This window comes from Stegostoma tigrinum, chromosome 22, assembly GCF_030684315.1.
Source record: "Stegostoma tigrinum isolate sSteTig4 chromosome 22, sSteTig4.hap1, whole genome shotgun sequence".
Taxonomy (NCBI): domain Eukaryota; kingdom Metazoa; phylum Chordata; class Chondrichthyes; order Orectolobiformes; family Stegostomatidae; genus Stegostoma; species Stegostoma tigrinum.
Window position 1 is genome coordinate 7,051,714 of NC_081375.1, and position 23,948 is coordinate 7,075,661.

At 44.8% G+C, this 23,948-nt stretch overlaps 1 protein-coding gene across 2 annotated transcripts in view; it reads right to left on the minus strand.

Annotated features, from left to right (window-relative positions):
* Window positions 1-8,360: 8,360 nt before the first annotated feature.
* The window catches only part of LOC125463669 (monocyte to macrophage differentiation factor-like), a 44,013-nt gene continuing 28,425 nt past the window's right edge, over window positions 8,361-23,948 (minus strand). For both annotated transcript variants that reach the window (XM_048555237.2, XM_048555238.2), the window contains exons 4-7: window positions 16,114-16,188; window positions 14,937-15,038; window positions 13,878-13,947; window positions 8,361-12,091 (exon numbers count right to left, since the gene is read on the minus strand). In XM_048555237.2, the coding sequence (XP_048411194.1) occupies window positions 11,888-12,091; window positions 13,878-13,947; window positions 14,937-15,038; window positions 16,114-16,188 (451 nt within the window). In that variant the 3' untranslated portion in view covers window positions 8,361-11,887. The remainder of the gene's footprint in view (window positions 12,092-13,877; window positions 13,948-14,936; window positions 15,039-16,113; window positions 16,189-23,948) is intronic.

The following is a 23,948-nucleotide window of genomic DNA, read 5'->3' on the forward strand; positions in this document are numbered from 1 at the left end:
GCAAAATAGTGATAATGGGAACTGCAGATGCTGGAGAATCCAAAATAATAAAATGTGAGGCTGGATGAACACAGCAGGCCCAGCAGCATCTCAGGAGCACAAAAGCTGACGCTTCGGGCCTAGACCCTTCATCAGAGACATTTTCCAGCATTTGGCCCATTTCCCTCTGAACTCTTCCTATTCACGTCCACATCCTGATGCCTTTTAAATGTTGTGACTGTACCAGCCTCCACCACTTCCTCTGGCAACTCATTCCATACACGCCCCACCCTGTCTGTGAAAAAAGTTGCCCTTTAGGTCCCTTTTATGTCTTTCCCCTCTCACTTGAAACCTATGCCCTCTAGTTTTGGACACGCCGACCAGGGGAAAAGACCTTGGCTACTTACCTTATCTATGCCCCTCATGATTTTATAAGGTCACCCTTCAGCCTCCAACGCTCCTCGGAAACAGCCCCAGTCTATTCAGCCTCTCCCCGTAGCTCAAACCCTCCGACCCTGGCAACATCCTTGTAAATCTTTTCTGAACTCTCTAGTTTCTCAACATCCTTCCTATAGCAGGGAGTCCAGAACTGCATACAGTATTCTGCTATACTCAAAGCACTGACCAATAAAGGCAAATGTACCCAACACCTTCTTCACTGCCCTGCCTACCTGCAACTCCATGTTCAAGGAACTATGAGCCCATGACTCCAAGGTCTCTTTGTTCAGCAACACTCCCCAGGACCTTACCATTAGGTGTATAAGTCCTGCCCTGGTTTGCCTCTCCAAAATGCAGCACTTCACATTTATCGAAATTAAATTCCATCTGCCATTTCTCCGCCCATTGGCCCATCTGATCAAGGTCCCGTTGTACCCTAAGGTAACCCTTTTCTCTGTCCAATTCACCTCCAATTCTGATGTCATCTGCAAACTTACTAACCATACCTCCTATATTCACATCCAAATCATGCATATAATGACAAAATACAGTGGGCCCAGCACCGATCCTTGTGACACATTGCTGATCAAAGGCCTCCAGTCTGAAAAGCAACCCTCCACCACCACTCTCTGTCTTCTACCTCTGAGCCAGTTTTGTATCCAAATAGCCAGTTGTCCCTCTACTCCATGTGATCTAACCTTGCTAAGCAGTCTACCATGAGGAACCTTGTCAAACACCTCCTGAAATCTGTATAGATCACACTGCTTCTACCCTCATCAATCCTCTTAGTTACTTCGTCAAGTTAGTGAGACACAATTTCACACACGCAACACCATGTTGATTAGATTCCCTACAGTGTGGAAACAGGCCTTTCAGCCCAACAAGTCCAAAGCACTGCTTGCAGCATCCCACCCAGACCCATCCCCCCATAACCCACACACCCCTGAACACTATGGGTAATTTAGCATGGCCAATCCACCTAGCCTGCACATCTTTGGACTGTGGGAGGAAACCGGAGCATCTGGAAGTAGCCCACGCAGATGCGGGGAGAATGTGCAAACTCCACACAGACAGTCACCCGAGGCTGGAATTGAACCTGGGTCCCTGGCACTGTGAGGCTGCAGTGCTAACCACTGAGCCACCGTGCCATCCCCTTTTGACTATCCTTAATCAGTCCTTGCCGTTCCAAATCCATGCAAATCCTATCCCTCAGGATTCCCCCCAACACCTTTCCCACCACCAATGTAAGGCTCACCAGTCTATAGTTCCCTGGCTTTTCCTTACCACCTTTCCTAAATAGTGGCACCACCTTAGCCAAACCCCAGTCTTCCAGCTCCTCGCCTGTGGCTGTCGATGATACAAATATCTCAGCAAGGCACCCAGCTATCAGTGCCTTAGCTTCCGACATAGTTCTAGGGTACACCTGATCAGGTATCGGAGATTTATCCCCCTTTATGCATTGTAAGATATCCAACACCACCTCCTCAGTAATATGGGCACTTTTCAAGTGTCGCTATGCATTTCCCCATGTTCATGATCTTCCATATCCTTCTCCTCAGTAAATGCTGATGCAAAATACTAAATGGTGTCTCCTCCGTCTACTTTAGTTCCACACATGGGAGAACTTGCTGATCTTTAAGTGGTCCCATTCTGGCCCAGGTTACCCTTTCCATAATCGAATCCCTCGCTGTACAGCATAGAGAGGCAGCTGAATTCTTCTCCAAACCACATGCGCAATCTATTTGTGATAATGGGAACTGCAGATGCTGGAGAATCCAAGATAATAAAAAGTGTGAAGCTGGAAAAACACAGCAGGCCAAGCAGCATCTCAGGAGCACAAAAGTTGACGTTTCGGGCCTAGACCCTTCATCAGAGAGGGTCATCTGATGAAGGGTCTAGGCCCGAAACGTCAGCTTTTGTGCTCCTGAGATGCTGCTTGGCCTGCTGTGTTCATCCAGCTTCACACTTTATTATCTGCAAAATCTATTTGTCAGCTTTTGAAGACAACAGCATAAAGGCACCTTTAATCTATATCAAACAGTGCACTGACCCTCCGACAGTGCGACGCTCCCTCAACGCTGACCCTCCGACAGTGCGGCGCTCCCTCAGCACTGAACCTCTGAGAGTGCCCACTCTCTCAACGCTGACCCTCCGACAATACGGCGCTCCCTCAGCACTGACCCTTGGACAACGCAGCACTCCCTCAGCACTGACCCTCGGACAAGGCAGCACTCCCTCAGCACTGACACTCCCACAGTGCGGCGCTCCCTCAGCGCTGACCCTCTGACAGTGCGGCGCTCCCTCAGCGCTGACCCTCCGACAGTGCCCACTCCCTCAGCACTAAGCCTCCGACAGTGCTGTGCTCCCTCAGCACTGACCCTCCGACAGTGTGGCGTGCCCTCAGCACTGACTCTCCGACAGTGCTGCACTGCCTCGTATCCTGTGCTGGGCATTCATTCGGAATGGATTTTGCGATGAAGTGGTTGTTTGAAAATGGCACTTTTTCCAAACAGCATGCTTACATGGCACCTTAATTGCCTACCACAAGGTGGCAGCATCATACTGAAGCAGTCGTTCTCAGGCTAAAACAACTTCATGGAGAGACGCAAAACCGAAAGAAACGTTAATGCTGGAATTCGGAAACAGGAACTGAATTTGCTGGAAAAATTCAGTAGCTCTGGTAGCATCATTGGAGAGATGTTTTGGATCCCGTGACCCTCAGAACCAGAGGAATGCTCACTAGACTGAGGAATGGTCACTGGACCCGAAACATTAACTCTGACTTTTCTTCACAGATGCTGCCAGACCTGCTGAGCTTTTCCAGCAATATTTGTTTTGTTCCTGAGTTTAGCATCCGCAGTTCTTTTCGTTTTTATTTAGTATTCCACTACTGAATGCTATCGAATGTGAAAGCAGTGATGGTTAACTTCTGGCTTGTTGGAGATGGTCTTCGCCTGTGTAGCAACCGGTCAACCCAAGGCCTGGATATTATCCCCATTCTGCTGCATTTGAACATGGTCTGTTTCAGTGTCTGGGAGTTGTGAATGGCACTGAAAATTGTATAATCATCCCCTCTTCTGACCTTATGATGGAAGGAAGGCCATTGATGAAGCAGCTGAAGATGGTTGGGCCTGGGACATTCCCCTAAGGAACTCCTGGAGAGATGTCCTGGAGCTGAGACAACCGACCTCCAGCAACCACAACCATCTTCCTTTGTGACAGAAACGAACAGAGAGAATTCTGGAGCAAGTCAGCAGATCAGGCAGGATCTGCAAAGAGACACTGAGTTAACATTTCAAATAAGGTGTGATTCTTCAGTTCAAGGACAGGAGCTGAATGGCGGATCCCAAACTGGCCGTCATTAAGCAGGTTATTGTGGAGCAGGTGTTGCATGATAGCTTTACTGATGGTCGAGAGTAGACTGATGGGGCAGTAATTAGCTAGCAAAGACTTCTCATGCTTTTTGTGTCCGGGACACACCTAGGCAGATTTCCACACATTCCGGTGGACGTCAGCGTTGTAACTGCCCTGGCTAGGGGAATGGCATGTTGTGGAGCAAAACTCTTCAGTACTGTTGCTGTAATGTTGTCATGGGCCATAGCCTTTGCACAATCCAGTGCCACCAACCCTGAGGTGAGGCTTGAGTGTGCTTTGTACATTGGAAGGAAGAATTTCTCAATGGGGGAAACACTTCAGAACTCTGAAGCACAAGGGGGCTTAGGAATCCTAGTTCAGGAATCTCTGAAGGTTAACATACTGTCTCAGATGACTGTTAGGAAAGCAAATGCAATGTTAATACTCATTTCAAGAGGGCTAAAATACAGGCACAGCATTGTACTCCTGAAGCTGTATAAGGCTCTGCTCAGACTGCATCTGGAATATTGTGAACAGTTTTGGGACCTGTATCTAAGGAGAGATATTCTGGCCTTGAAGGGGGTACAGAGGACATTTACAAGAATGAACCCAGGAATGAAGAACTTGTCACATGAGGAGCACAGGAGGACTCTGGATGCGTACTCGATAGAGTTGAGAAAGATGAGGGGGATCTGATTGAAACCTACAGAATAGTGAGAGGCCTGGATAAAGTGGTCATGGAGAAAATACTTCCACTAGTAGCCTCTGCATGAAGGGATAATCTTTTAGAACTGAGATGCTGCTGAAGGAGGCTAAGTCATAAGAACAAACAATGTCTGGATCAGTAAAGAAATCAAAGGTTATAGGGAGAAGGCAGGAGAATGGGGTTGAGAAACTTAACAGCCATGATTGAATAGTGGAGCAGACTTGTTCATAGAATCCTTGTAGTGTGGAAACAGGCCCTTTGGCCCAACAAGTCCACACCAACCCTCAGAGCATCCCATCCAGATGTGTCCAACTAGAACCCACCTAAAGTACACATCCTTGAACACTATGGGCAATCCACCTAGCTTGCACACCCCTCAGCGCTGACCCGCCGACAGTGCAGCGCTCACCCTCCGACAGTATGCCGCTCCCCTATAATCCACCTAATGTACACATCTTTGAACACTACAGCCAATCTTTGGACTATGGGAGGAAATCCACGTAGACACGGGGAGAATGTACAAACTCTACACAGCCAATCACCTGAGGGTGGAATCAAAGCTGGGTCCCTGGCATGAGGCAGCAGTGCTAACCACTGAGCCACCGTGCCAACCTTGATGGTTGATGATTGATGAGGGTAGGGCAGTGGATGCTGTCTATGTGAGTTTTACTGAAACATTTCAGAAGGCCCCTCATGGTCAGCTGACCCAGAAAGTGAGTTGCCTGGGAACCATAGTAAGTTGGCAAATTAGATTCAAAATTGGCTTGATCACAGGAGACAGAGGAAAGTTGTGGAAGGGTGTTTATCTGACTGGAGGTCTGTGATCAATGGTATTTCCCAACGATCAACACTAGGACCTCTATTGCTGGTACAGATAAATGACATAGATGAAAATGTAGGTGGTCTGATTAGTAAGCTTACAGATGAACAAAAATTGGATGAGTTGTGGATAGTGAGTTAAGTTTTCAAAGGATGCAGCAGGGTATAGATCAGTTGGAAAGATGGGCAGAGAAACAGCAGATGGAGTTTAATCCAGATAAGTTTGAAGGTATACATTTTGGGAAGTCAAACAGAAGAAGAAAGTCTACAGTAAAGGGCAGGACCCTTGGCAGCATTGATGTGCAGAGGGGTGTTGAATTCAAATTTGTAGCTTCTTGAAAGTGGTAACAAAAGTGGATAAGGTATTAAAGAAGGCATATGGCTTGCTGGCCTTCATCAATCAGCAAACTGTGTATAAAAGTTGGCAAGTCATGTTACAGCTGTACAAAATTTTAGTTCGGCTACATTTGGAGTACTTTGTGCAGTTCTGGTTGCCACACTATAGGAAGGATGTAGAGGCTTTGGAGAAGGCGCAAAGAAGGTTTACCCGAAGTTGCCCGGATTGGAGAGTGTTACCTATAAGGAGAAATTGGACAAACTTGGATTGTTTCTGTTAAGAGTGTCAGAGGTTGAGGGGTGATCTTATAGAAATGTATAAAATTGAGGGGCACGGATAGGGTGGAATAATTGGAGTCTTTTCCCCAGGGTGGAAATGTCAAATACTAAGGGCCATAGGCTTAAGGAGAGAGGGGACATGTTTAAAGGTGTGAGAAGAAAGCTTTTTACACAGAAGATGGCAAGTGCCTAGAACATGCTGTCGGGAGATAAGTGGTGGAAGCAGAAATAATAGCAACTTTTAAGAGGCATTTAGTCAGACACATGAATAGGCAAGGACTGGGCCAGAAGAGAAAAGACTGAATCAAGGTAGGACCTGACTCTTCCCTTCTGTTCCTCAACATCGGTTTCCAATATCCATTACAAACTCCAACAATTACCTGGACTCTACATCCTTGCACCCTGCTTACTGTAAGAACTCCATTCCATTCTCCCAGTATCTCCCTCTCTATCACATTCATCCTGATGATGATAACTTTGACAAGGGGGCCTCCAAAACATCCACCTTCTTCCGCAACTGAGGATTCCTCACCACTGCTGTCAACAGGGTCCTCAGGCAAGTCTGACGCATCTCCTGCACTTCTGCCCTCGCACCGTCCCTGAAACAGCAATAGGATCCCCCTTCTCCTTGGCTACCATCCCTCCAGCATCCACATCCAGAGGGTTATTAGCTGTCATTTCCACCACCTCCAGAGAGATGTCACCACATGACACATACACACCTCCCTTGTCAGTCTTCCGCAGAGACCGTTCCCTCCAGTTCTGAGGGTAGGGTCACCGGACCTGAAACGTTAACTCTGTTTTCTGCTCCACAGATGCTGCCAGACCTGCTGAACTTTTCCAGCAGGTTTGTTTTTGTCCCTCTGGGACATCCTCGTCCATTCTTCTTTCACTGTCCCACGGCACCTTCCGCTGCAACCGCAGAAGATGTAATACCTGCCCATTTACCTCCCTCCCCAGTGTCTGAAGGTCCAAATCACCCCTTCCAGGTGAAACAGTGCGTTACCTGCACTTCACACAATCTCATCTACTGCATTTGCCGCTCACAATATGGTCTCCTCTATAATAATGAAACAAAACAGACTGGGCAAGCACTCAGCATAACACTTGCATTGATTTCAGAAAAATAAAGACAATAAGCTTCCAATTGCCTGTCAGTTTAACACAGCGTCCTGTTCCCTGCCCAACATCTCTGCCTCAGGCTTGCTGCAATGTTCCAGCAAAGCTCAGCACAAGCTGGGAGGACAACACCTCATTTTCCACCTGGCATCCCTGCAGCCTTCTGGACTCAATATCAGGTTCAATCACTTTAGGGCTTAAACTCTCCCACTTTCAGGCCTTGTTATCACAGTCTGCTATTACATATCACCCATTAATAGCCACTAACCGTCCTCATTAATAGTTATTCACCCTCCTAGCCAGATCATTATCTACTCGTTTGTTTAACTACTATCCCCACCTATCATTTACTCCTTACTCTCATCCTGTCTTCTGCACATAAACTGACACTTTCCTAGCCCCCATCAGTTAACTTTGATTTCTCTCCACAGATGTGACCACATCTGTTGCGCCTTTCTAGCGATGTGTTTTTGTCTCTGATTAACAGCATCTGCAGTTCTTTTCATTTTTACTTATCTTTTCTTCTCCTTTCGGATGAAAGTATTACACTGACAGTGATGAGGGTGTTTTACTGTCTAATGCTATGCTGTACCTGACCTGGGAGTGTTTGACAGGATGAGTTTCGATAATTTCTTTAACTTTCCAGGGTGGCAAGAACCGTCTCCCAGTGACAGTCTGCTCTAAGAGGTGAAGAAACAGTTTTGTAAAGTAAATGCCACGTGTGATGATAAAATGTGAGGCTGGATGAACACAGCAGGCCAAGCAGCATCTCAGGAGCACAAAAGCTGACGTTTCGGGCCTAGACCCTTCATCAGAGAGGGGGATGGGGAGAGGGTTCTGCAATAAATAGGGAGAGAGGGGGAGGCGGACCATCTTCGGTCCGCCTCCCCCTCTCTCCCTATTTATTCCAGTTCCCTCCCCCCATCCCCCTCTCTGATGAAGGGTCTAGGCTGTGTTCATCCAGCCTCACATTTTATTATCTTGGAATCTCCAGCATCTGCAGTTCCCATTATCTCTGCCACGTGTGATGAGTTGGTTCTAGGAGGGCAAAGTTAGACAGCGACATGGTAACAACAGTAAAAAGAATGAGAGAGCTCCTGTGTTTAAGTGATATGCAAATTTGGAACATAAATCAGATGCTAATGGGAGGCTCCAGTCAGGATTTGAGAGATCTTTGAAATGGCCTGTTCCAGAGTGGTTACTGAGGTGATGTCATTCCCAATAGCTGGGCGTGTGTGAAAACATGACTTCCACCCTGTCTATACCCACAGCATGTTAAAAATAAGTAGTAAACAAAATGCATCTTTTATTTAGCTGCAATCTGGTTCATTCAGATACAGAGTAAACAGTCACGCAGAAAATATACAGCAAACATACTCCCAGCAAAAGGCTCAATATTATATTTCCTGTCACATCAGATGCAGACTCTTAAATTTTAACTTATTTGGAATCTATTTCAATGGATCAATCTATTGAGCCTCAATAGAAATTTAAGTGCTCAGCAGCAGACAGTGAAACAAGGATTCACACCCTCTACCCGAGTGTCCTATTAACCATTGAGGCGGTATGTTAAATCATTGATCCAGTGGGTAATTGGGGCTCAGAATTTCCCTGGTCACACTACCTCAAAAGTCAGGGCAGTGTAGCCTATGCCAGGAAACTCTGTAGACCGAGAGACTGCTGGAGAGCTTGACTGGTGCAGAGAAAATTAGTCCCTCCAACTCCTCAGACTTTGTCAAGGTCCAAGCTACTGTAACTCTACACAGCTGTCCCCGGGCAGCAGCGCTGTTATAGGCTCCTCTAGAAGTAAAAGATGGAGCTCTATTTTCTGAATGACAATTGACTTGGAACTGTAAGCTCCTCTTAAATTGTTTAAGATGAAGCAGGCACTCAGCCGGTGGGAAGACAGGGGATTCAATAAGGAAAAACACCCTGAAATGAGGTGGAAAAGCCTCGGGCACCATTCAAAAGGGAAAAACTTGTCTGAATCAGCTACTTCAACTACCCAGAGCTCCTGGCATGGCTCCATTCTAGGTATGCTTAACCTGCACTATATCATAAAATATGTTTAAACTCTGACAAGACCCATTATCCATGTCATATTTTCCCAAACTGCTGGGGTTAAAGAAATGCCTCAATCTATTAGAAGAAAAAAAGGGAAACAGATCAACCAGAAACTAATTAAAAGCAAGTTGCATATTGGACTGGAAATCCATCACTGGGAGTGACCAGAAGGGGGAAGAGGGGTGGGTGGCTTCTCTTATCCACACTAATAGTGTTGACCAGCTGTGCCCAATCCTGACTCCCCAGATTCAGCAACATTTAAGCTGGTTACAAAAACAACAACATTCTTGACAAAGTGTAAAAGCTCAAAAAGTGCAAAAAGTCCAATACCTGCACAAGTGTAAAAATGATTTGCAACCATTCCCTAAAATAGGGGTGAAGGTGGTTTTAGGTAGCACAGACAGTTTGCATGCTAGGGACAAAACAGTAGGAGCAGCAATTGTTGCTTGTAAACACAATAAAAAAGGTTTCACACTTGAGAATACAGCATCTGGATCAGAAATATTAAAAGCTGTCAGTACCCTGGCTACAAAACTTGACATGCATCAATTTAAACCCCCAAACCATCACAATCCACAGAGGTTCACAAGATAAATATGTACAGACACAAACTTTGTTAATGCAACACAATTCATTTCATTTCACAAGCGTCATAACTTATTAGTGACCCCCCCTTTCTCTGATAATAAAGCCAACTTCCCTATATCGCAAACAGTTGCAGTGTAAACCTTAGCCTAGAAACACCAGAGGAACAAGTTCCGGTCTTGATGATTCAAACTGCTGATGCAGAAATGGGCAGCACAAGCTGAGTGATTCTTCTCTATTGCGACTGGTGCATATCTCGGGGACAGCTTTTGTATACACATAGCAAATGCTGAGCAAAAGCTATAAGTTTTTGCTGTACTGGTCTGGTCCATCTTATTGTGCATGTATCTTAGACAAACCGGTTACCAAGAGCAGCTGTGGTGATCTATTCCTTGCAGTAACATGGTAGCTGTGCTCAATCACCTTTTACCCAGTTGGTACTGTTACTAACATTTATTTTGTAAGCAAGATCTCCCGGAACAAAGAGGAACACGTGGTGACAAACACCAATCCAATGTCTCCCAACCTGTATATGACCTGCCCTGGAAACAAGTGTAAACTGGCACATCATCTTCCAAACAAACACTCCCTATTTCCAACCTGACATACTGATACCCACAAGTTGCAGAGGATCCGAGCTTAACGAAGAGTCTATCAAAAATGTCACCTGGATTTCTGTTTTGTTTGACTTAAAAGCACCTTTAAAATCCAAACATTACCACTGAGGTATTTAATTCAACCATTGAGTATATTAACAGAAACACAATCAGGTTCATTCTCACTGGTTGCTAGCACCAAGTTAACCGTTTACCCTGCACTGACAACAATCAATAGCTGTGTGGCTATTGAATAAGGTTTCCATCACACACTCAGTAATTGAATAGTGTTTCATTCCTTTTATACAGTAGCTGTCATAGGAAGATTTGAATTAGTCATCTGTCCTTTCCTCATGGTGCGAACCATGACCTAACTATAAACCTACATCTATGTGTGTTTGTACATCCACAGCAGGCAGGTGGAGAAGAGACTCGTAGGGCCATTTTGTAATAATTGGCTGCATACAAAATAAGCATTTGTACATGTAGGGTAAAGTCTTGACAAAATATAAGCCGTTTATTAAGTTTAATTCACAGTCTTAAGACGGTGGCCATAGTCAGAGTAATAGGAGCTACAACAGATGCTGGAATGGCCAAATTTGTCATAAGAGAATGCAAAAAAAAAGCTGAGAACTGTGGAGAATTTGACAGAGGGAACAATAGCTGCTCACTTACAAGAATGAGGTAAACTGAGGTAATCTCTCAGATTCAGGGAACTGACCATCTGATCAGCACGATTTGGAAAAGTATGCCCAAACATTTATCAACAAGAGATGGGGTTTGCTGGCTGCTGTGGCAATGGCCAAGAAAACATGCTGTTTTTTTGTTGTATTCCTCACCATCAGTACATTGCTGAAATAATCAGAGCCAGACTAACAATACTGTTGGGATATGACCATGCACACTCTATGCATGACAGAGTACGTACAACAGGTTCTGTCATTAGCCTCCTGTGACAGCACACAAGGCATTGCTATACAGAAATACAGTAACTTAATTAAATTCTTTACAGGTAAATGTGAAAGGAAAGTACAGGTCCAACCACAGCACCACCCAGAATCACTGAGTAAGTTGAAAATTTGGCAATCAAAGCTGAGGTATAAAATGCCACCCAATGGAATGTATCAGTTCAGATTGCTGTGGGTGTTCATGTCAAACTGTAGGGTGCCTATGAGGCTTCAAGTCACTTTACAAAAGGTGCAGATTTCTTAGCTGAATCTTTTCATTCTCACATATGTTCCAGTCACAAAAACCACACAGTACAGTCAAATGCTGGCGATCACTTCAATGCTATCAAACTCTTGAAATTATGCAGAATAGCCAAGATTGTTGGGGTAAGACAACAGGAAGAGAGAGAATTGGGAGTTAAAACCTGTGACCTCAGGAAAAAAGTTAAGAAGTGTGGGCAGCAGCACCCTGAGGATCTGTTAGGATTTCACATCCGTCTTCCGCTTGTGACTGATACTGCTTATTCACAGTTGGGGTGTCATTGGAACATGGCTCTCATTACCTCACATCCATCTTCTGCAATCTGTTCCTCTGTGTTAATATATTGTTCAAATAGACTGATTAACACAAACTAACAGCAATCGATGGTTGGCAGGTCTGAATGTTAGAAGTCCTTCCACGTAGGTATTGCAGAACTCCGATATAAATATTTCCAGATCGCATAATAATGTACTGCTGCAGCCAGAGCCACAAAGATATGCCAGATTGCGTGGGCAAAAGGAATTATCCCATCACTTTTGAAGAATACCACTCCCAAGCAGTACAGCATGCCACCCCATACCAGCTCCTGGATTCCATCGGTGTTTGGCTGCATCAGAACAGCAAGGATTAGGTTAAAGCAATCAAGCCCACTCCAGATAATTTCAATTACCTACCTATTACAGAAATGTTACTGCAATTTACTGAGCAAAGGAATTAGGATGTCATGTTGTGGCTGTATAGGATATTGGTTAGGCCACTTTTAGAATAGTGTGCAATTCTAGTGTCCCTGCTATTGGGAAGATGTTGTGAAACTAGAAAGGGTTCAGAAAAGATTCAAAGATGTTGCCAGAGTTTGAGCTACAGGGAGAGGCTGAGTATGCTGGGGCTATTTTCCCTGGTGCGTCAGAAGCCGAGAGGTTACCTGGTAGAGGTTTAAGATCAGGAGGGGCATGGATAGGGTAAATAAACAAAGGTCTTTTCCCCAGGGTGAGGGGAGTCCAAAACTGGAGGGGCATAGGGTGAAGGTGAGAGGGGAGAGATTTAAAGAGGCCCAAGGGGTAATTTTTTCAAAGGGTGGTGCATGTATGGAATGAGATGCCAGAGTAATTGGAGGAGGCTGGGGCAATAACATTTAAAAAGGTATCCAGATGGGTACATGAGGGTTTACAGGGATATAGGCAAAATGCCGACAAATGGGAGAAGATTAGTTTAGGCAATCTGGTCAGCAGGGACAAGTTGGACAGAAGAGCCTGTTTCCATGCTGTACAGCTCTATTACTCTATGACTAACTGTACAAGGCACTGGTGAGGCCACATGTGGAGTAGCGTAAGCAGTTGTGGCCCCATAAAAGGAGCAATATTTCATTGAAGGCAGTTCAGAGAAGTTTCACTAGAAGTGATCCCTGGACTTGGGAAGGCTGTCTTATGAGCAAAGGCCAAAGAGGTTGGAACTCTACTCAGGGGAGTTTGGAAGAATGAGAGAAGATCTCATTTAAACATGCAGGATTCTTAAGTGGCTTGACATGGTAAATGCTGACAGGATGCTTCCCTTCATTGGACGGTGTAGTACCAGAATGCATTGTCTCAGAATAAATGGCACTTATTTAGAACTGAGATGAGGAATTGAGGGTTGAGTATCTTGGAACTCTGCCACAGAGAGCTGTGGGCATACAGTCCTTGAATATATTGAAGGTTGAGGAAAGGGCAGGTACGTGGATGTGAGGAATGTTGGATCAGCCGAGATCCTACAAAATTGTGGAGCAGGCTTGAGGGACTGAACGGCCTACTCCAATTCTTATTTCTTATGGTGTTTTTATTGATTCCCTGTTTGAAGCCGTTCGGCCAGAATGGCCTGATTAACACAGAAAACAGAACTTTTTCCAGGGGTTTGGGGGAGGGGGGGTGGTGGTGGGAAGTGGTAGGGAGCAGAAGAATAATTTGGCTTAACACTGATTAGGGTTGAGGCAGACATATGAATTTGGTCACTTGCTATTTATTCAGGGAAAGGAAAGGATCACTCGCTGTGTAACTATACGGAGTCCATGTTTATTCAGGATAAGAGTCAATGTGCAACTGTACAGATCAAAGTTTATTCAGTTAGTGTAACTGTACAGAATTGTCAAATGGAACCATGCGATTGGTTACTTGGAGAATTCAGTAACGGAAGCAGCATGTGACAAAATCTGGAGTTATGGAGCAATTTATGTTCCTTGTTAGAATGAGCAGAGCAGGAGGGTGATATTCACATTAATCTCTCCAGGGACCATTTAGAACTTCTAAAAACAAACAGTCAGTAATGTTTTGAAAATATCCATGGAGATCCAGTATCACTGACACTATTAGAGATCCTAGATATAACCTGGAGAATGGAAGGTAATTATTCTCGCCACCTACCATAGATGCAACCACCACAGCTGGTGAAAATCCCATTGTCAAGTAAAACAGCAGCTCAATAATCTTATACCTGTGCAAAGAAAATACAAACTTTTAAAAAATATATATTTCATGCTTGCAGCTGATTACCGATGCTGTTTTAAATGACGACGACAACAGAGGAATGCATTTTTCAAAGCAGCTGTAGTCCAGATGTGGGTCTGACTAATTAAGTCCATTCACATTTATCTCCTGAGAAGCTGGTGGTGACAGCCCTTGAGCTATTGGAGTTCATGTCGTGCGGGTACACACAGCGAGCTGTCTGAAAGGGAACTCTTGGATTTTGACCCAGTGACATGAGGAACAATGTTATTGTTTCAAATTGGGATGGACAGTGGCTTGGAAAGAACTGGAGGTTACAACTGTCTCATGCCTTTGCAGTGATATCTTTTCTGGTGATAGAGATTGCAGGTTTGGAAGGTGCTGTTGAAGGAGTTTTGAGTTGCTGCTGTGCATTTTATAGACAAAAATTGCTGCTATTATGCCCCAGTGAAGGAATTTTCTTTTTAAACTTCATCCATGGCACATGGGTGTCATTAGTTAGGCCAGAATTTATTGTCCATCCTTAGCTGCCCTAGAAAAGGCGGTGATGGGCTGCCCTCTTGAACCACTGCACTCTATGTGCTTTAGGTAGACCCACAATGCCTTTAGGGAGGGAATGCCAGGACTTTGACCCAGCAACAGTGAAGGAATGGGGATATATTTCCAAGTCAGGAGGAGGGGGGGGGGCGCTTGGAGGGAAACTTGCGGGTAGTGGAGTTCTCATGTATACGTTGTTCTCATCCTTCTCGATGGACACTTATGAGGATCTTGTAGACAGTAACAGCAATTAGTCCTGAGGGTTGGTGGTGGAGGGACTGGATGTTTGTGGACACAGTGCCAAACAAGTTGGAAGTTTTGTCCTGGATGTTGTCAAACGTCTTGGATGTTATTGAAGTTGGCCTACTCAATGTTAATGGTGGAGGATGAGGTGCCAATCAAGTGGGTGCCTTGGTTGTGAATTGTGGAAAAAGTACTTACTGTTCATGGTATAAAAACACGTAGATGGTTCCAGCAGCAGCCATGATCCAAATGAACCAGCGCATGTGAGATGCCAAGGGTCCAAGCTCACGGAGATTTAACCTGCGAAAGATGTTAGAGTGGCTTGCAGTCATTCTGAATCTGTTGAATTTTACATTAACAGATACACAGTTCACTTCTCCAGACAGCATTCTCTCGTTGAGGTTTCCAGTACTTTACATCAACGATTGATCTTTGTGATCATAAGTTGTGTCAGTTGTGGAGATCGTCACAATCTCTTCATGTGCATACAGCATTAGGAAAGCCCTCTGGAACTGGCACCGTCTAAATTTCACTTTCAATGGTCTGGGGCACCAATGCTAAAAATATACAATCCTCACTCAAAATATTGGTAAGTGAACTTGTATTTGATTCCTGCTACACCGTGTCAGACGTCATCTGCTGTATTAGACATGATAAACTGACAACATTGAGCGCGCTCATACTAGGGACCAAAATTATGTTACATTTGAGCTTTTCAGTTAGATGCATAGCTCCCTCTTGATTTCAATTACAACACTTGCTACCAGGTATTTGGCGTGTCTAATGAAGAGTTCAGTAGAGTGTGGGCTTTTGTAATCCCAATCAGTTCGAAAAGAGTAACATCCATTTCCAAATGGATGTCTCAACCATTCTACAAGATCTTGTGGCCTACTAGATCCTGCATTTCAATTAGTTGCAAGTGAAGTGGTCCACCTCACATGCAGTTTGGAACATGTAGTCAATTCCATGCAGTCTCATGTTCCAGATGGAGCTGGACATTGTTTTATTCATTCATTGGATGTGGGCGTCCCTGAGCATGCCAGCACTTGTTGCTCATCTCTTTTGTCAAGTGGCTTGCTCAGCCAATTGACAGAGCAGTCAGGAGTCAACTCCACTGTTGTAGGAATGGAGTCATATATAGGCAAGATCAGTTAAAGACAGCAGCTTTCCTTCCTCAAGGATATTAGTTTTCACAACATAGAGTATACACAGATTTTTAACAGAGTCTAGATTTCACCATATGCCATGGCTGGTTTCAAACCCATGCTCCCTGAATATTAGCCTGGCATCAGGATTCCTAGTTCTGTGACATTACAACTACATGGAAAGTCTCCCCTGTGTTATTAATCTTTGTTAAAAACATTAAAACACTCACCAAGGTGCATAAGATGATGCGATAAAGAAGTAGATAACAATTCGATCACACATGTGGAAACACTGCTCCATCGTTCTGTCAATTAAGAAAGGAAACAAACAAGTTCCATAAGAGTGGAGGCCAGGGGTGGGGAAGAGTTTGAAACTAGTAAAGTCCACATTGAGATTACTGGGCTGTAGGCTCCCAAGGCAGAATGAAGTGCTGCTCCTCTAGTTTCCGGATGGCGTTGTTGTGACACTGGAGGCGGCCCAGGATGTACATGTCATCCAGGGAGTGGGAGGGGGAGTTGAAGTGGTTTGCGACTCGAAGGGGTTGTCGTTTGTCGTGAACAGAACATGGACGCTCTACAAAGCGGTCTCCAAGCCTCCACTTGGTCTCACCAATGGAGAGTAGGCCACATGGGGAGCAGCGGATGCAATACACTACATTGACGGATGCACAGGTGAATCTGTCTGATGTGAAAGGTTTGTTTTTTCCTTGGATGGAGGTGGGCGGGGGGGTGGGTGTAGGGGCACGTGTAGCACTTCCTGCGGTTGCAGGGGGCAGTGGGGACTGTGGAGCTGACAATGGAGTCGTGGAGACAGCAGTCCCTACAAAACGTAGATGGGGTGTGGAGGGAAATATCTGTCTAGTTATGGGGTCAGATTGCAGGTGGCGGAAGCCACCTCTACATCAGTGAGACCAAGGGGATGTTTGGAGACTGCTTTGTAGAGTGCCTGTGCTCTGTTCGCAACAAATGGCAACACCTTCTAGTCATGAACCACTTCAACTCCCCCTCCCAGGTCAACATGTCCATCCTGGGCCCCCTCCAGCATCATAATGGCACCACCTGGAAACTAGAGCAGCACCTCATATTCCGCCTTGGGAGCCTGACAAGATCCCCATCTTCTCTCCCACCTAACCGCTCCTCCAATCTCACTGACCAATCCCCACCACTCCCTACCTGCACTCACCTATTAAAACCCCACCTACATTTCCCAGCCTCACGCCTCCTCTATTTCTGAGCTCCCTTCCCTGTCCCCCATTTCTGAAGAAGGGTCCTGAACTGAAATGTCAGCTTTCTGCTCCTCTGATGCTGCCTGGCCTGCTGTGCTCTGCCAGCTCCATACAGTTATCTCTGACTCCAGCATCAGCACATTTTGCTATGTGTAAACAAGTTCCACAAGCCTAGATACACCAGTTTGAAAGGTCTATTATTAGGTCATTTTTACTTCTGTTCTGGAAACTTCAGTTAATGAGCTACAAAGTACATGACAATGCAAAGAGAGAGATTAGGAGATTGGACAGTTTATTTATTTAGCAAATGCAAATCCCTGAAGCCAAGTGATAAACTCCACAAATGAGGCTAAGGTGATTAGTCCACCAGTTAGTTTGTAGACACTCCTCAGTAACATGCAACATTGCTTATGCCTGTCCACAAACGTGGAGAGGGTGGGTGGATTACTGAGGCCCCAGTGGAGGTGGTTGGTTTTACAGGAACACTGGCTCAGCTCATCCAGTTTAGCGAGGCCACTTTCACCATGGTAGTTCAAAGCTTGTCATGTGACAGTGGGGGGTGGGGGTGGGAAGGGTATCATGACGATCTTATCAATGACTTCCCATTTTCCCATTCCTTAATTTGGAGGATGTCAGCTGATGGATCCTGCTTTGGAAGGTTTCTTCAAATGGGCCATTGAATTGCAATATTGACAGTGGGATGGTTGAACAGGTCTTTGTGCAGCAGTTAGTGAGATGTGGTAAGAAGACAAAAAAAGTGCTGCATCACAGGTCACTCAGCATCCATGGAGAGAAAGCAAGCTAACGTTTCAAGTTTAGAGGACTCCTCTTAATATGGAGATGTGGCATGGATGGTTTCAACCAACTTGTGGGTTTGCAGGAAGACAAAAACTGAAGGAACTGTGGATGCTGTAAATCAGGAACAAAAACAAAATTGCTGGAAAAGCTCAGCATATCTGGCAGCAGCTGTGAAGAAAAGATCAGGGTTAACATTTTGTGTCCAGTGACCCTTTGTCAGATCTCAAAGTTCCGAGGTCATTGGACCAGAAACATTAACTGATCTTTTCTTCACAGAGCTGCCAGACATGAACTTTTCCAGCAATTTTGTTTTTGTTGCAGGGAGACACAGGAGACCTTTCTCAAAACACACAAAATCCCAAGGAGATCATAAAAATGACAAGTTTTCCTGACTGAATGCTACGTGGGGCAAAAGCATTTCTCACCAGATTTCCTTCAGTAACAGACAAAAAGTTATTTCTTGTAACAAAACTTTAACACAGCATTTGCAACATGAACATGAACTCCTTCAAACCCAAATGACAGGCTTTTTAAACAACGTATCAGCACCTATGGGATCAGGAGCGTGCCACTTTTTTTAAATAGTTCATTCGCAGATGAGGGCATTGCTGGCCAGTTCTGCATTGAGTGCCCAACCCTAATTGCCTAGACCATAGGCAAAGAGACAAGCACATTTCTGTGGATCTGGAGTCACATACAAGTTTTTCCATCACTTGACAATGGATTCCTGGTCATTAAGACTCTTATTGTTTATGGAATCCCAAATTCACCATTTGGCGTGGCAAGATTCAAATCCGGATCTCCAGAACATTAATTTGGACCTCTGGATTAATAGGACCAGTAAGAAATCCACAAGGTCATTGCTTTCCAATATGCTGCTTAATTAGGATGTACTCATAACCACAGTAAACCCAGACCAAGAGAGGTTTCAAGACATCAGTGTCTCAAAAAAAAAATCTATGTAGAGACATCAAATCATCTCCCAAAAATCAATATAAAAATACACTAAGTAATAGAAATGTAATGCAGGGGTACACACATTGTAGTTATATTTTATTTACAGCATAAATACTTGGATATTGTGCTATTTAAGAGGTATAACTTTTGCTGATTTATCAAAAAAGTGCCAGTTATAGAGTCATACAGCATGGAATAACCCTTTGGTCCAACTTGTTCACGCTGACAAGGTTTCCCAAACTAAACTAGTCCCACATCCCCTTAGACAGACAGGCAGAGCTTCACCTGCACATCCGTCAATGTGGACTACTGCGTCTGCTGCTCCCCGTGTGGCCTCCTTTACATTGGTGAGACTAAGTGGAGGCTCAGAGACCACTTTGTACAGCACCTGCACTCTGTTCACGATAACAACGACACCTTCCAGTTGCTAACTATTTCAACTCCCCCTCCCATTCCCTGGGTGACGTCCATCCTGGGCCTCCTCCAAAGTTACAATGAACCACCCGGAAACCGGAGGAGCAGCACCTCATTTTCCATTGAGACCACTGTAGGCTCCCAATGTGGACTTTACTAGTTTCAACAGTTCCCCATCCCACGACCAAACCTCCCTCTCATCCCCACCTCCTTGACCTGACACATCCTGTCTGTCTTCACTCCTGCCCATCCGCTCCACCCACCTCATTGACCAATCCCCACCACTGCCTACCTTCACTCACCTATCACCATCCCAACTACTTTCCACAGCCCCACCCCTCCTTTCTCTATTTCAGGGCTACCTACCCCCCTCCACCATTTCTGAAGGGTACCGATCTGAAATGTCAACTTTCCTATTCCTCTGATGCTGCCTGGCCTGCATTCCTCCAGCTGCACAGTGACTCCAGCATTGGCAGTTCCTACTAACCCTTTAAACCTTTCTTATTCACGTGCCTGGGAAATGTCTTTTAAATGTTGACTGTGCTTGCAACTACCACTTCTTCTAGCTCTTCATTCCCATATAAACCACACTCTGAAAAAGATGTCCCTCAGGTCCCCTTTAAATCTTTCCCCTTTCACCTTAAAATTATGCCCGCTAGCTTTGAGCTCCCCTACCCTAGGAAAAAGACTTTTCTATTCACCTCGTTTATGCCCCTCGACTTTATAACCCTCTAAGGTCACCCCTCAATGTCCTACGCTGCAGCGAGAAAAGTCCCAGGCTGCCCAGCTTCTCCTTATAATTCAAACCCTCCAGTCCCTGTAATGTCCGTGTAAGTCTTTTCTGCATCCTTTCCAATTTAATAATAATATCCTTCCTATAGCAGGATGACTAGAACTGTACACAATATTCCAAAACTGGCCTCACTGCAAAATGACAAAGACTGCCTATGCATTCCTTTTCCTTAAGGAACGGTTATGGCTCATGTGAATTTAAGCATTTCTAACTGAACTTTAGACTACAATTAGGATTTCGCCTACCAGAGGCTTCATTGTCTTGGTTTTAGAAACTTTACTTTAAACTGGGATTTCTAATCTTGCTCCTTTTTCCTTTGCTATTTTAATCTTAGCTTTCCAAACTCCACTTTTCTCTGAAAAGCGGTTTCTTTATCTCTTTCTCCAAATTTTTAAGCTGCTACAACTTTAACTGAATCCTTGCTAACTTAGTTGTCTCACCACCCTGAAACCTGTTCTCCCTGTATTTCCACCAGTCCCAGATGCTTTGTCAATATTTAAGTTCGGTCTCATTGACTCACGGGTAATTCCACCTCTAATTGATTTGCCAATTTCATTGGCAGCTATTGCCAGATCTTGGAAATCTGTTATGGTAATTCATCTAAAGCAGGATGGTTTTAAGTTTGCAATGCCATCTTATGCTAATAAGAGAAAGCTAATATCTATTCTTTTTTCCTTACCCTCTCCATCAACTGTACATTCAATTTTATGTTGTCCTTGTTTGAAAGCGGCCAAAAATTTTCTGCAGATGGACAGACAGGAGGTGGGAAGAGCATAGCAGGCCCGGGAAGGTGGTGGTTAAGAGCTGTGGAATGGAGGAGGCACGGTGGAGCGTTGTCTGGATGATGCGGGTGGGGGGGCGGGTGGGGGTGGGGTGTGGTGGTGGTGGTGGTGGGGAGGGGGGAGGGCAGGGGACCATTGTTTTGAAAAAGCAGAAATCTGGGATTTTGTGGAAGATCACCTCAGAGCAGATGCGATGGAGATGGAGGAATTGGGAAAAATGGGACAGAGTTTTTTGTAGGTGTAGTCGTCTGGGTAGCTTTGGGAGTCTGAGTGTATAGTAAATGTTGGTCCGTAAACTGTCCCCAGAAACTGCAACGGAGAGGCCACTGTGTGTGTGTGTGTGTGTGTGTGTGTGTGTGTGTGTGTGTGTGTGTGTGTGTGTGTTGGTTGGAGATGGACCGAATGAATTTGAAGGCAGAGTGGAAGTGGTTAGCAAAAATCAATGAACTGCTCCAGTTCAGCCTGTGTGCAGGATGCAGCACTGATACAAATCAGTCATTGATGTAATGTCGGAAGGGTTGGGAAACAGCGTCAGTGTATGTGCTAAGAGGAACAGTTTGACATAACTGATAAACATGGAGGCGTAGCTGGGAAAGTGGGAAGAATTGAAGGAAAGGCTATTGAGGGGGAGGACTAGTTCAGCAAGGCAGAGGTGGGTATTGTTGGTGGGGAGACTGGATCGGTCTGTTGGAGAGCAAAAGACTGAGGCCTGTAGGCCTCCCTTGTGGGTGTGTATAGGGATTGATCATCCATAGTAAAGATCAAGTTACCAAGAGGTGGGTGGGGGGGGAGGAGGGGGTGCATGGTTGTGTCCCGGGAGTAGGTGGGGAATCCCTGGACCAAGCGGGGAGAGAAAGGAGTTGAGGTAGGAAGAGAGGAGTGCAGTGGGGCAGGAACATGCGGAGATGGTCAGCCAGAGTAGTTGGGCTTGTGAATCTTGGGGAACAGGCAGAACTAGGGTAGTGCAGGGCTGGAGGGCTGTAGAAGTTAGAGGTGGTGGAGGGGAGGTCACTGGAAGTGATGAGGTCACAGACAATACGGAGACGGTGACTTGATGGGGCAACGGTCAAGCAGGGAAGAGGTAGGATGTGGTGTTGGAGTCTTGGTGTTTGGCCTCTGATATAGAGGTCCAACTCCTTGGATTCCAGCATCTACGGTTTTATTATCTCTCCAAAATTTTCTGATGCCTTAACTAGGAAGAGTGCACTGAGAAACTTGCCCTAGTACTCCACAAATCGTCGCAAAATGAATGAAATCCTGATAAGATTGTCAAAATGACTCATTTGCCTGATTATGGGACGAAGTTAATTCATATTTGGGCTCTTCAGTACCAGAAAAAATATTCATTGTACCATACAACTTTAAAAAGAGCTGTGAAAAGAAAGGATTTCTAGTTTATGCAATTTAAATACATCCCTTCATATTGCCAAATACACAAGAACACAAAAAAGTCACCAAGACAAACATAAGAAAAAAACATTTTAACAAAAATACTATAGTAGAAAAGACTGCATAGAGTGAACAAAATTCTAAGATCAAAAGTCTACAGATCCACAGAAAAGTGCTTGTCTACATGGAGGTGAAAGAGCTTTTTCTCAGCTGTTGTGATTTTTACAACGATGAGTTGATCTTGCCTGTAGGGTGGTGGGTTGTCCTTTGATTAGATAGACAACCAGGTGAACTTTCTGGTGTCAGTTTTTTTTCCCCCCTTGACCCACACACTGCCTGCAGGTTTGGGATGGTTTGCAACACTACAGCTCAACCATCAGAAAAAACAACTAAACATTCATGGTGTGTTCATTTTCAAACTCTCCCTGTTATTGCTTCTGAAAAGCAACACTGTTCCACAGCTCAAAAAAAATGCAGCACTTATTTTCAAGTTGCACAACTTCCCTTGCACTCCAGTTACAGAAGTTCAACTTCCATTTCAACCTATAGTCACCATAAAAATGAACAAAATGTGTGATGTCTTTCACATTTGTCAGTTTTTAAAACAAAATTGTTCACGGCATGCAGGCATTGCTGGTTAGGCCAGCAATTATTGTCTATTCCTAATCACCCAGAGTGCAGTTAAGGGTCAACCACACTGAAGTGGGTCCAGAGTCATATGTGGGCCAGACCAGGTAAGAACAGATTTCCTTCCCTAAAGAATTAGTGAAAGAGATAGATTTATGACAATTTTGACAATGGTTACCTAGTTGCCAGACTATTTATTTTGGATTTCTTTTCGATGGAAATCAAATTTCACCATCTACTTGGGTGGGATTCAAATCCAAGTCCTCAGCACATTGCTGCACAGTACTATTTCAGTATCTGAAAGGGTGAGCACCGAGTTAGTGTTGTGGCAGCAGTGCTCCACAATGATTCAGCAGATTTACTTAGCAGCTTGCTTCTGGCTTGGATTGTTGCTGTTGTGTTCTTTGAAGAAAAAAAAATCTTATCTCAACCCACTCCCAGTTATGTTGGGCTGGGAACATGTTTTAGCTTCTGACAATCCACATGGATAGCTCATTTGTTTTTGGCACTGGCATTCTGGAGACGGAATACACTGGATATGGTTGTAATGTCTTATGTTAAAATCCTCTCCTACAGTCATCTGTAAGATCATTAAGGACCTAGTCCAGAGCATTTTTTAAAATATAAATGACTAGCATAACAGATGGCATCAGCATAGATGAACTCATGGGGTGTGGCTTCAACTTACATTGCTATAAATGTTGAACAAGGTTGGGGCTAGCAGAGCCTGGAGGTAGCCCATTGGTCAGTCTTCTCAACACTTAATCCAAGATCGACTAACATATCTGCTGGGAAGGAATGTTTCAACAACCCTGAATGGAAGTTCTCCTGATAGCTTTAGGACAGGCCCAGTGTGCCGTACTGCAGTGCAGGTTACTGACAGGTTCAACAGCACTATGCCTATCTTTAGGCCCTCCTTTCTGTCCTGTGTAGATACATACATTACTGTTGATAGACAAACAGAAAGGTTTGCTAAACTATGTGGTAGAAAGATAGCTGGCTCACTTGAACCCCTCTACCTTTGCTCACACTCCCTAGGTGTCTCAGATGGACAGGGTGTTATGTGCATGTCTTAATGG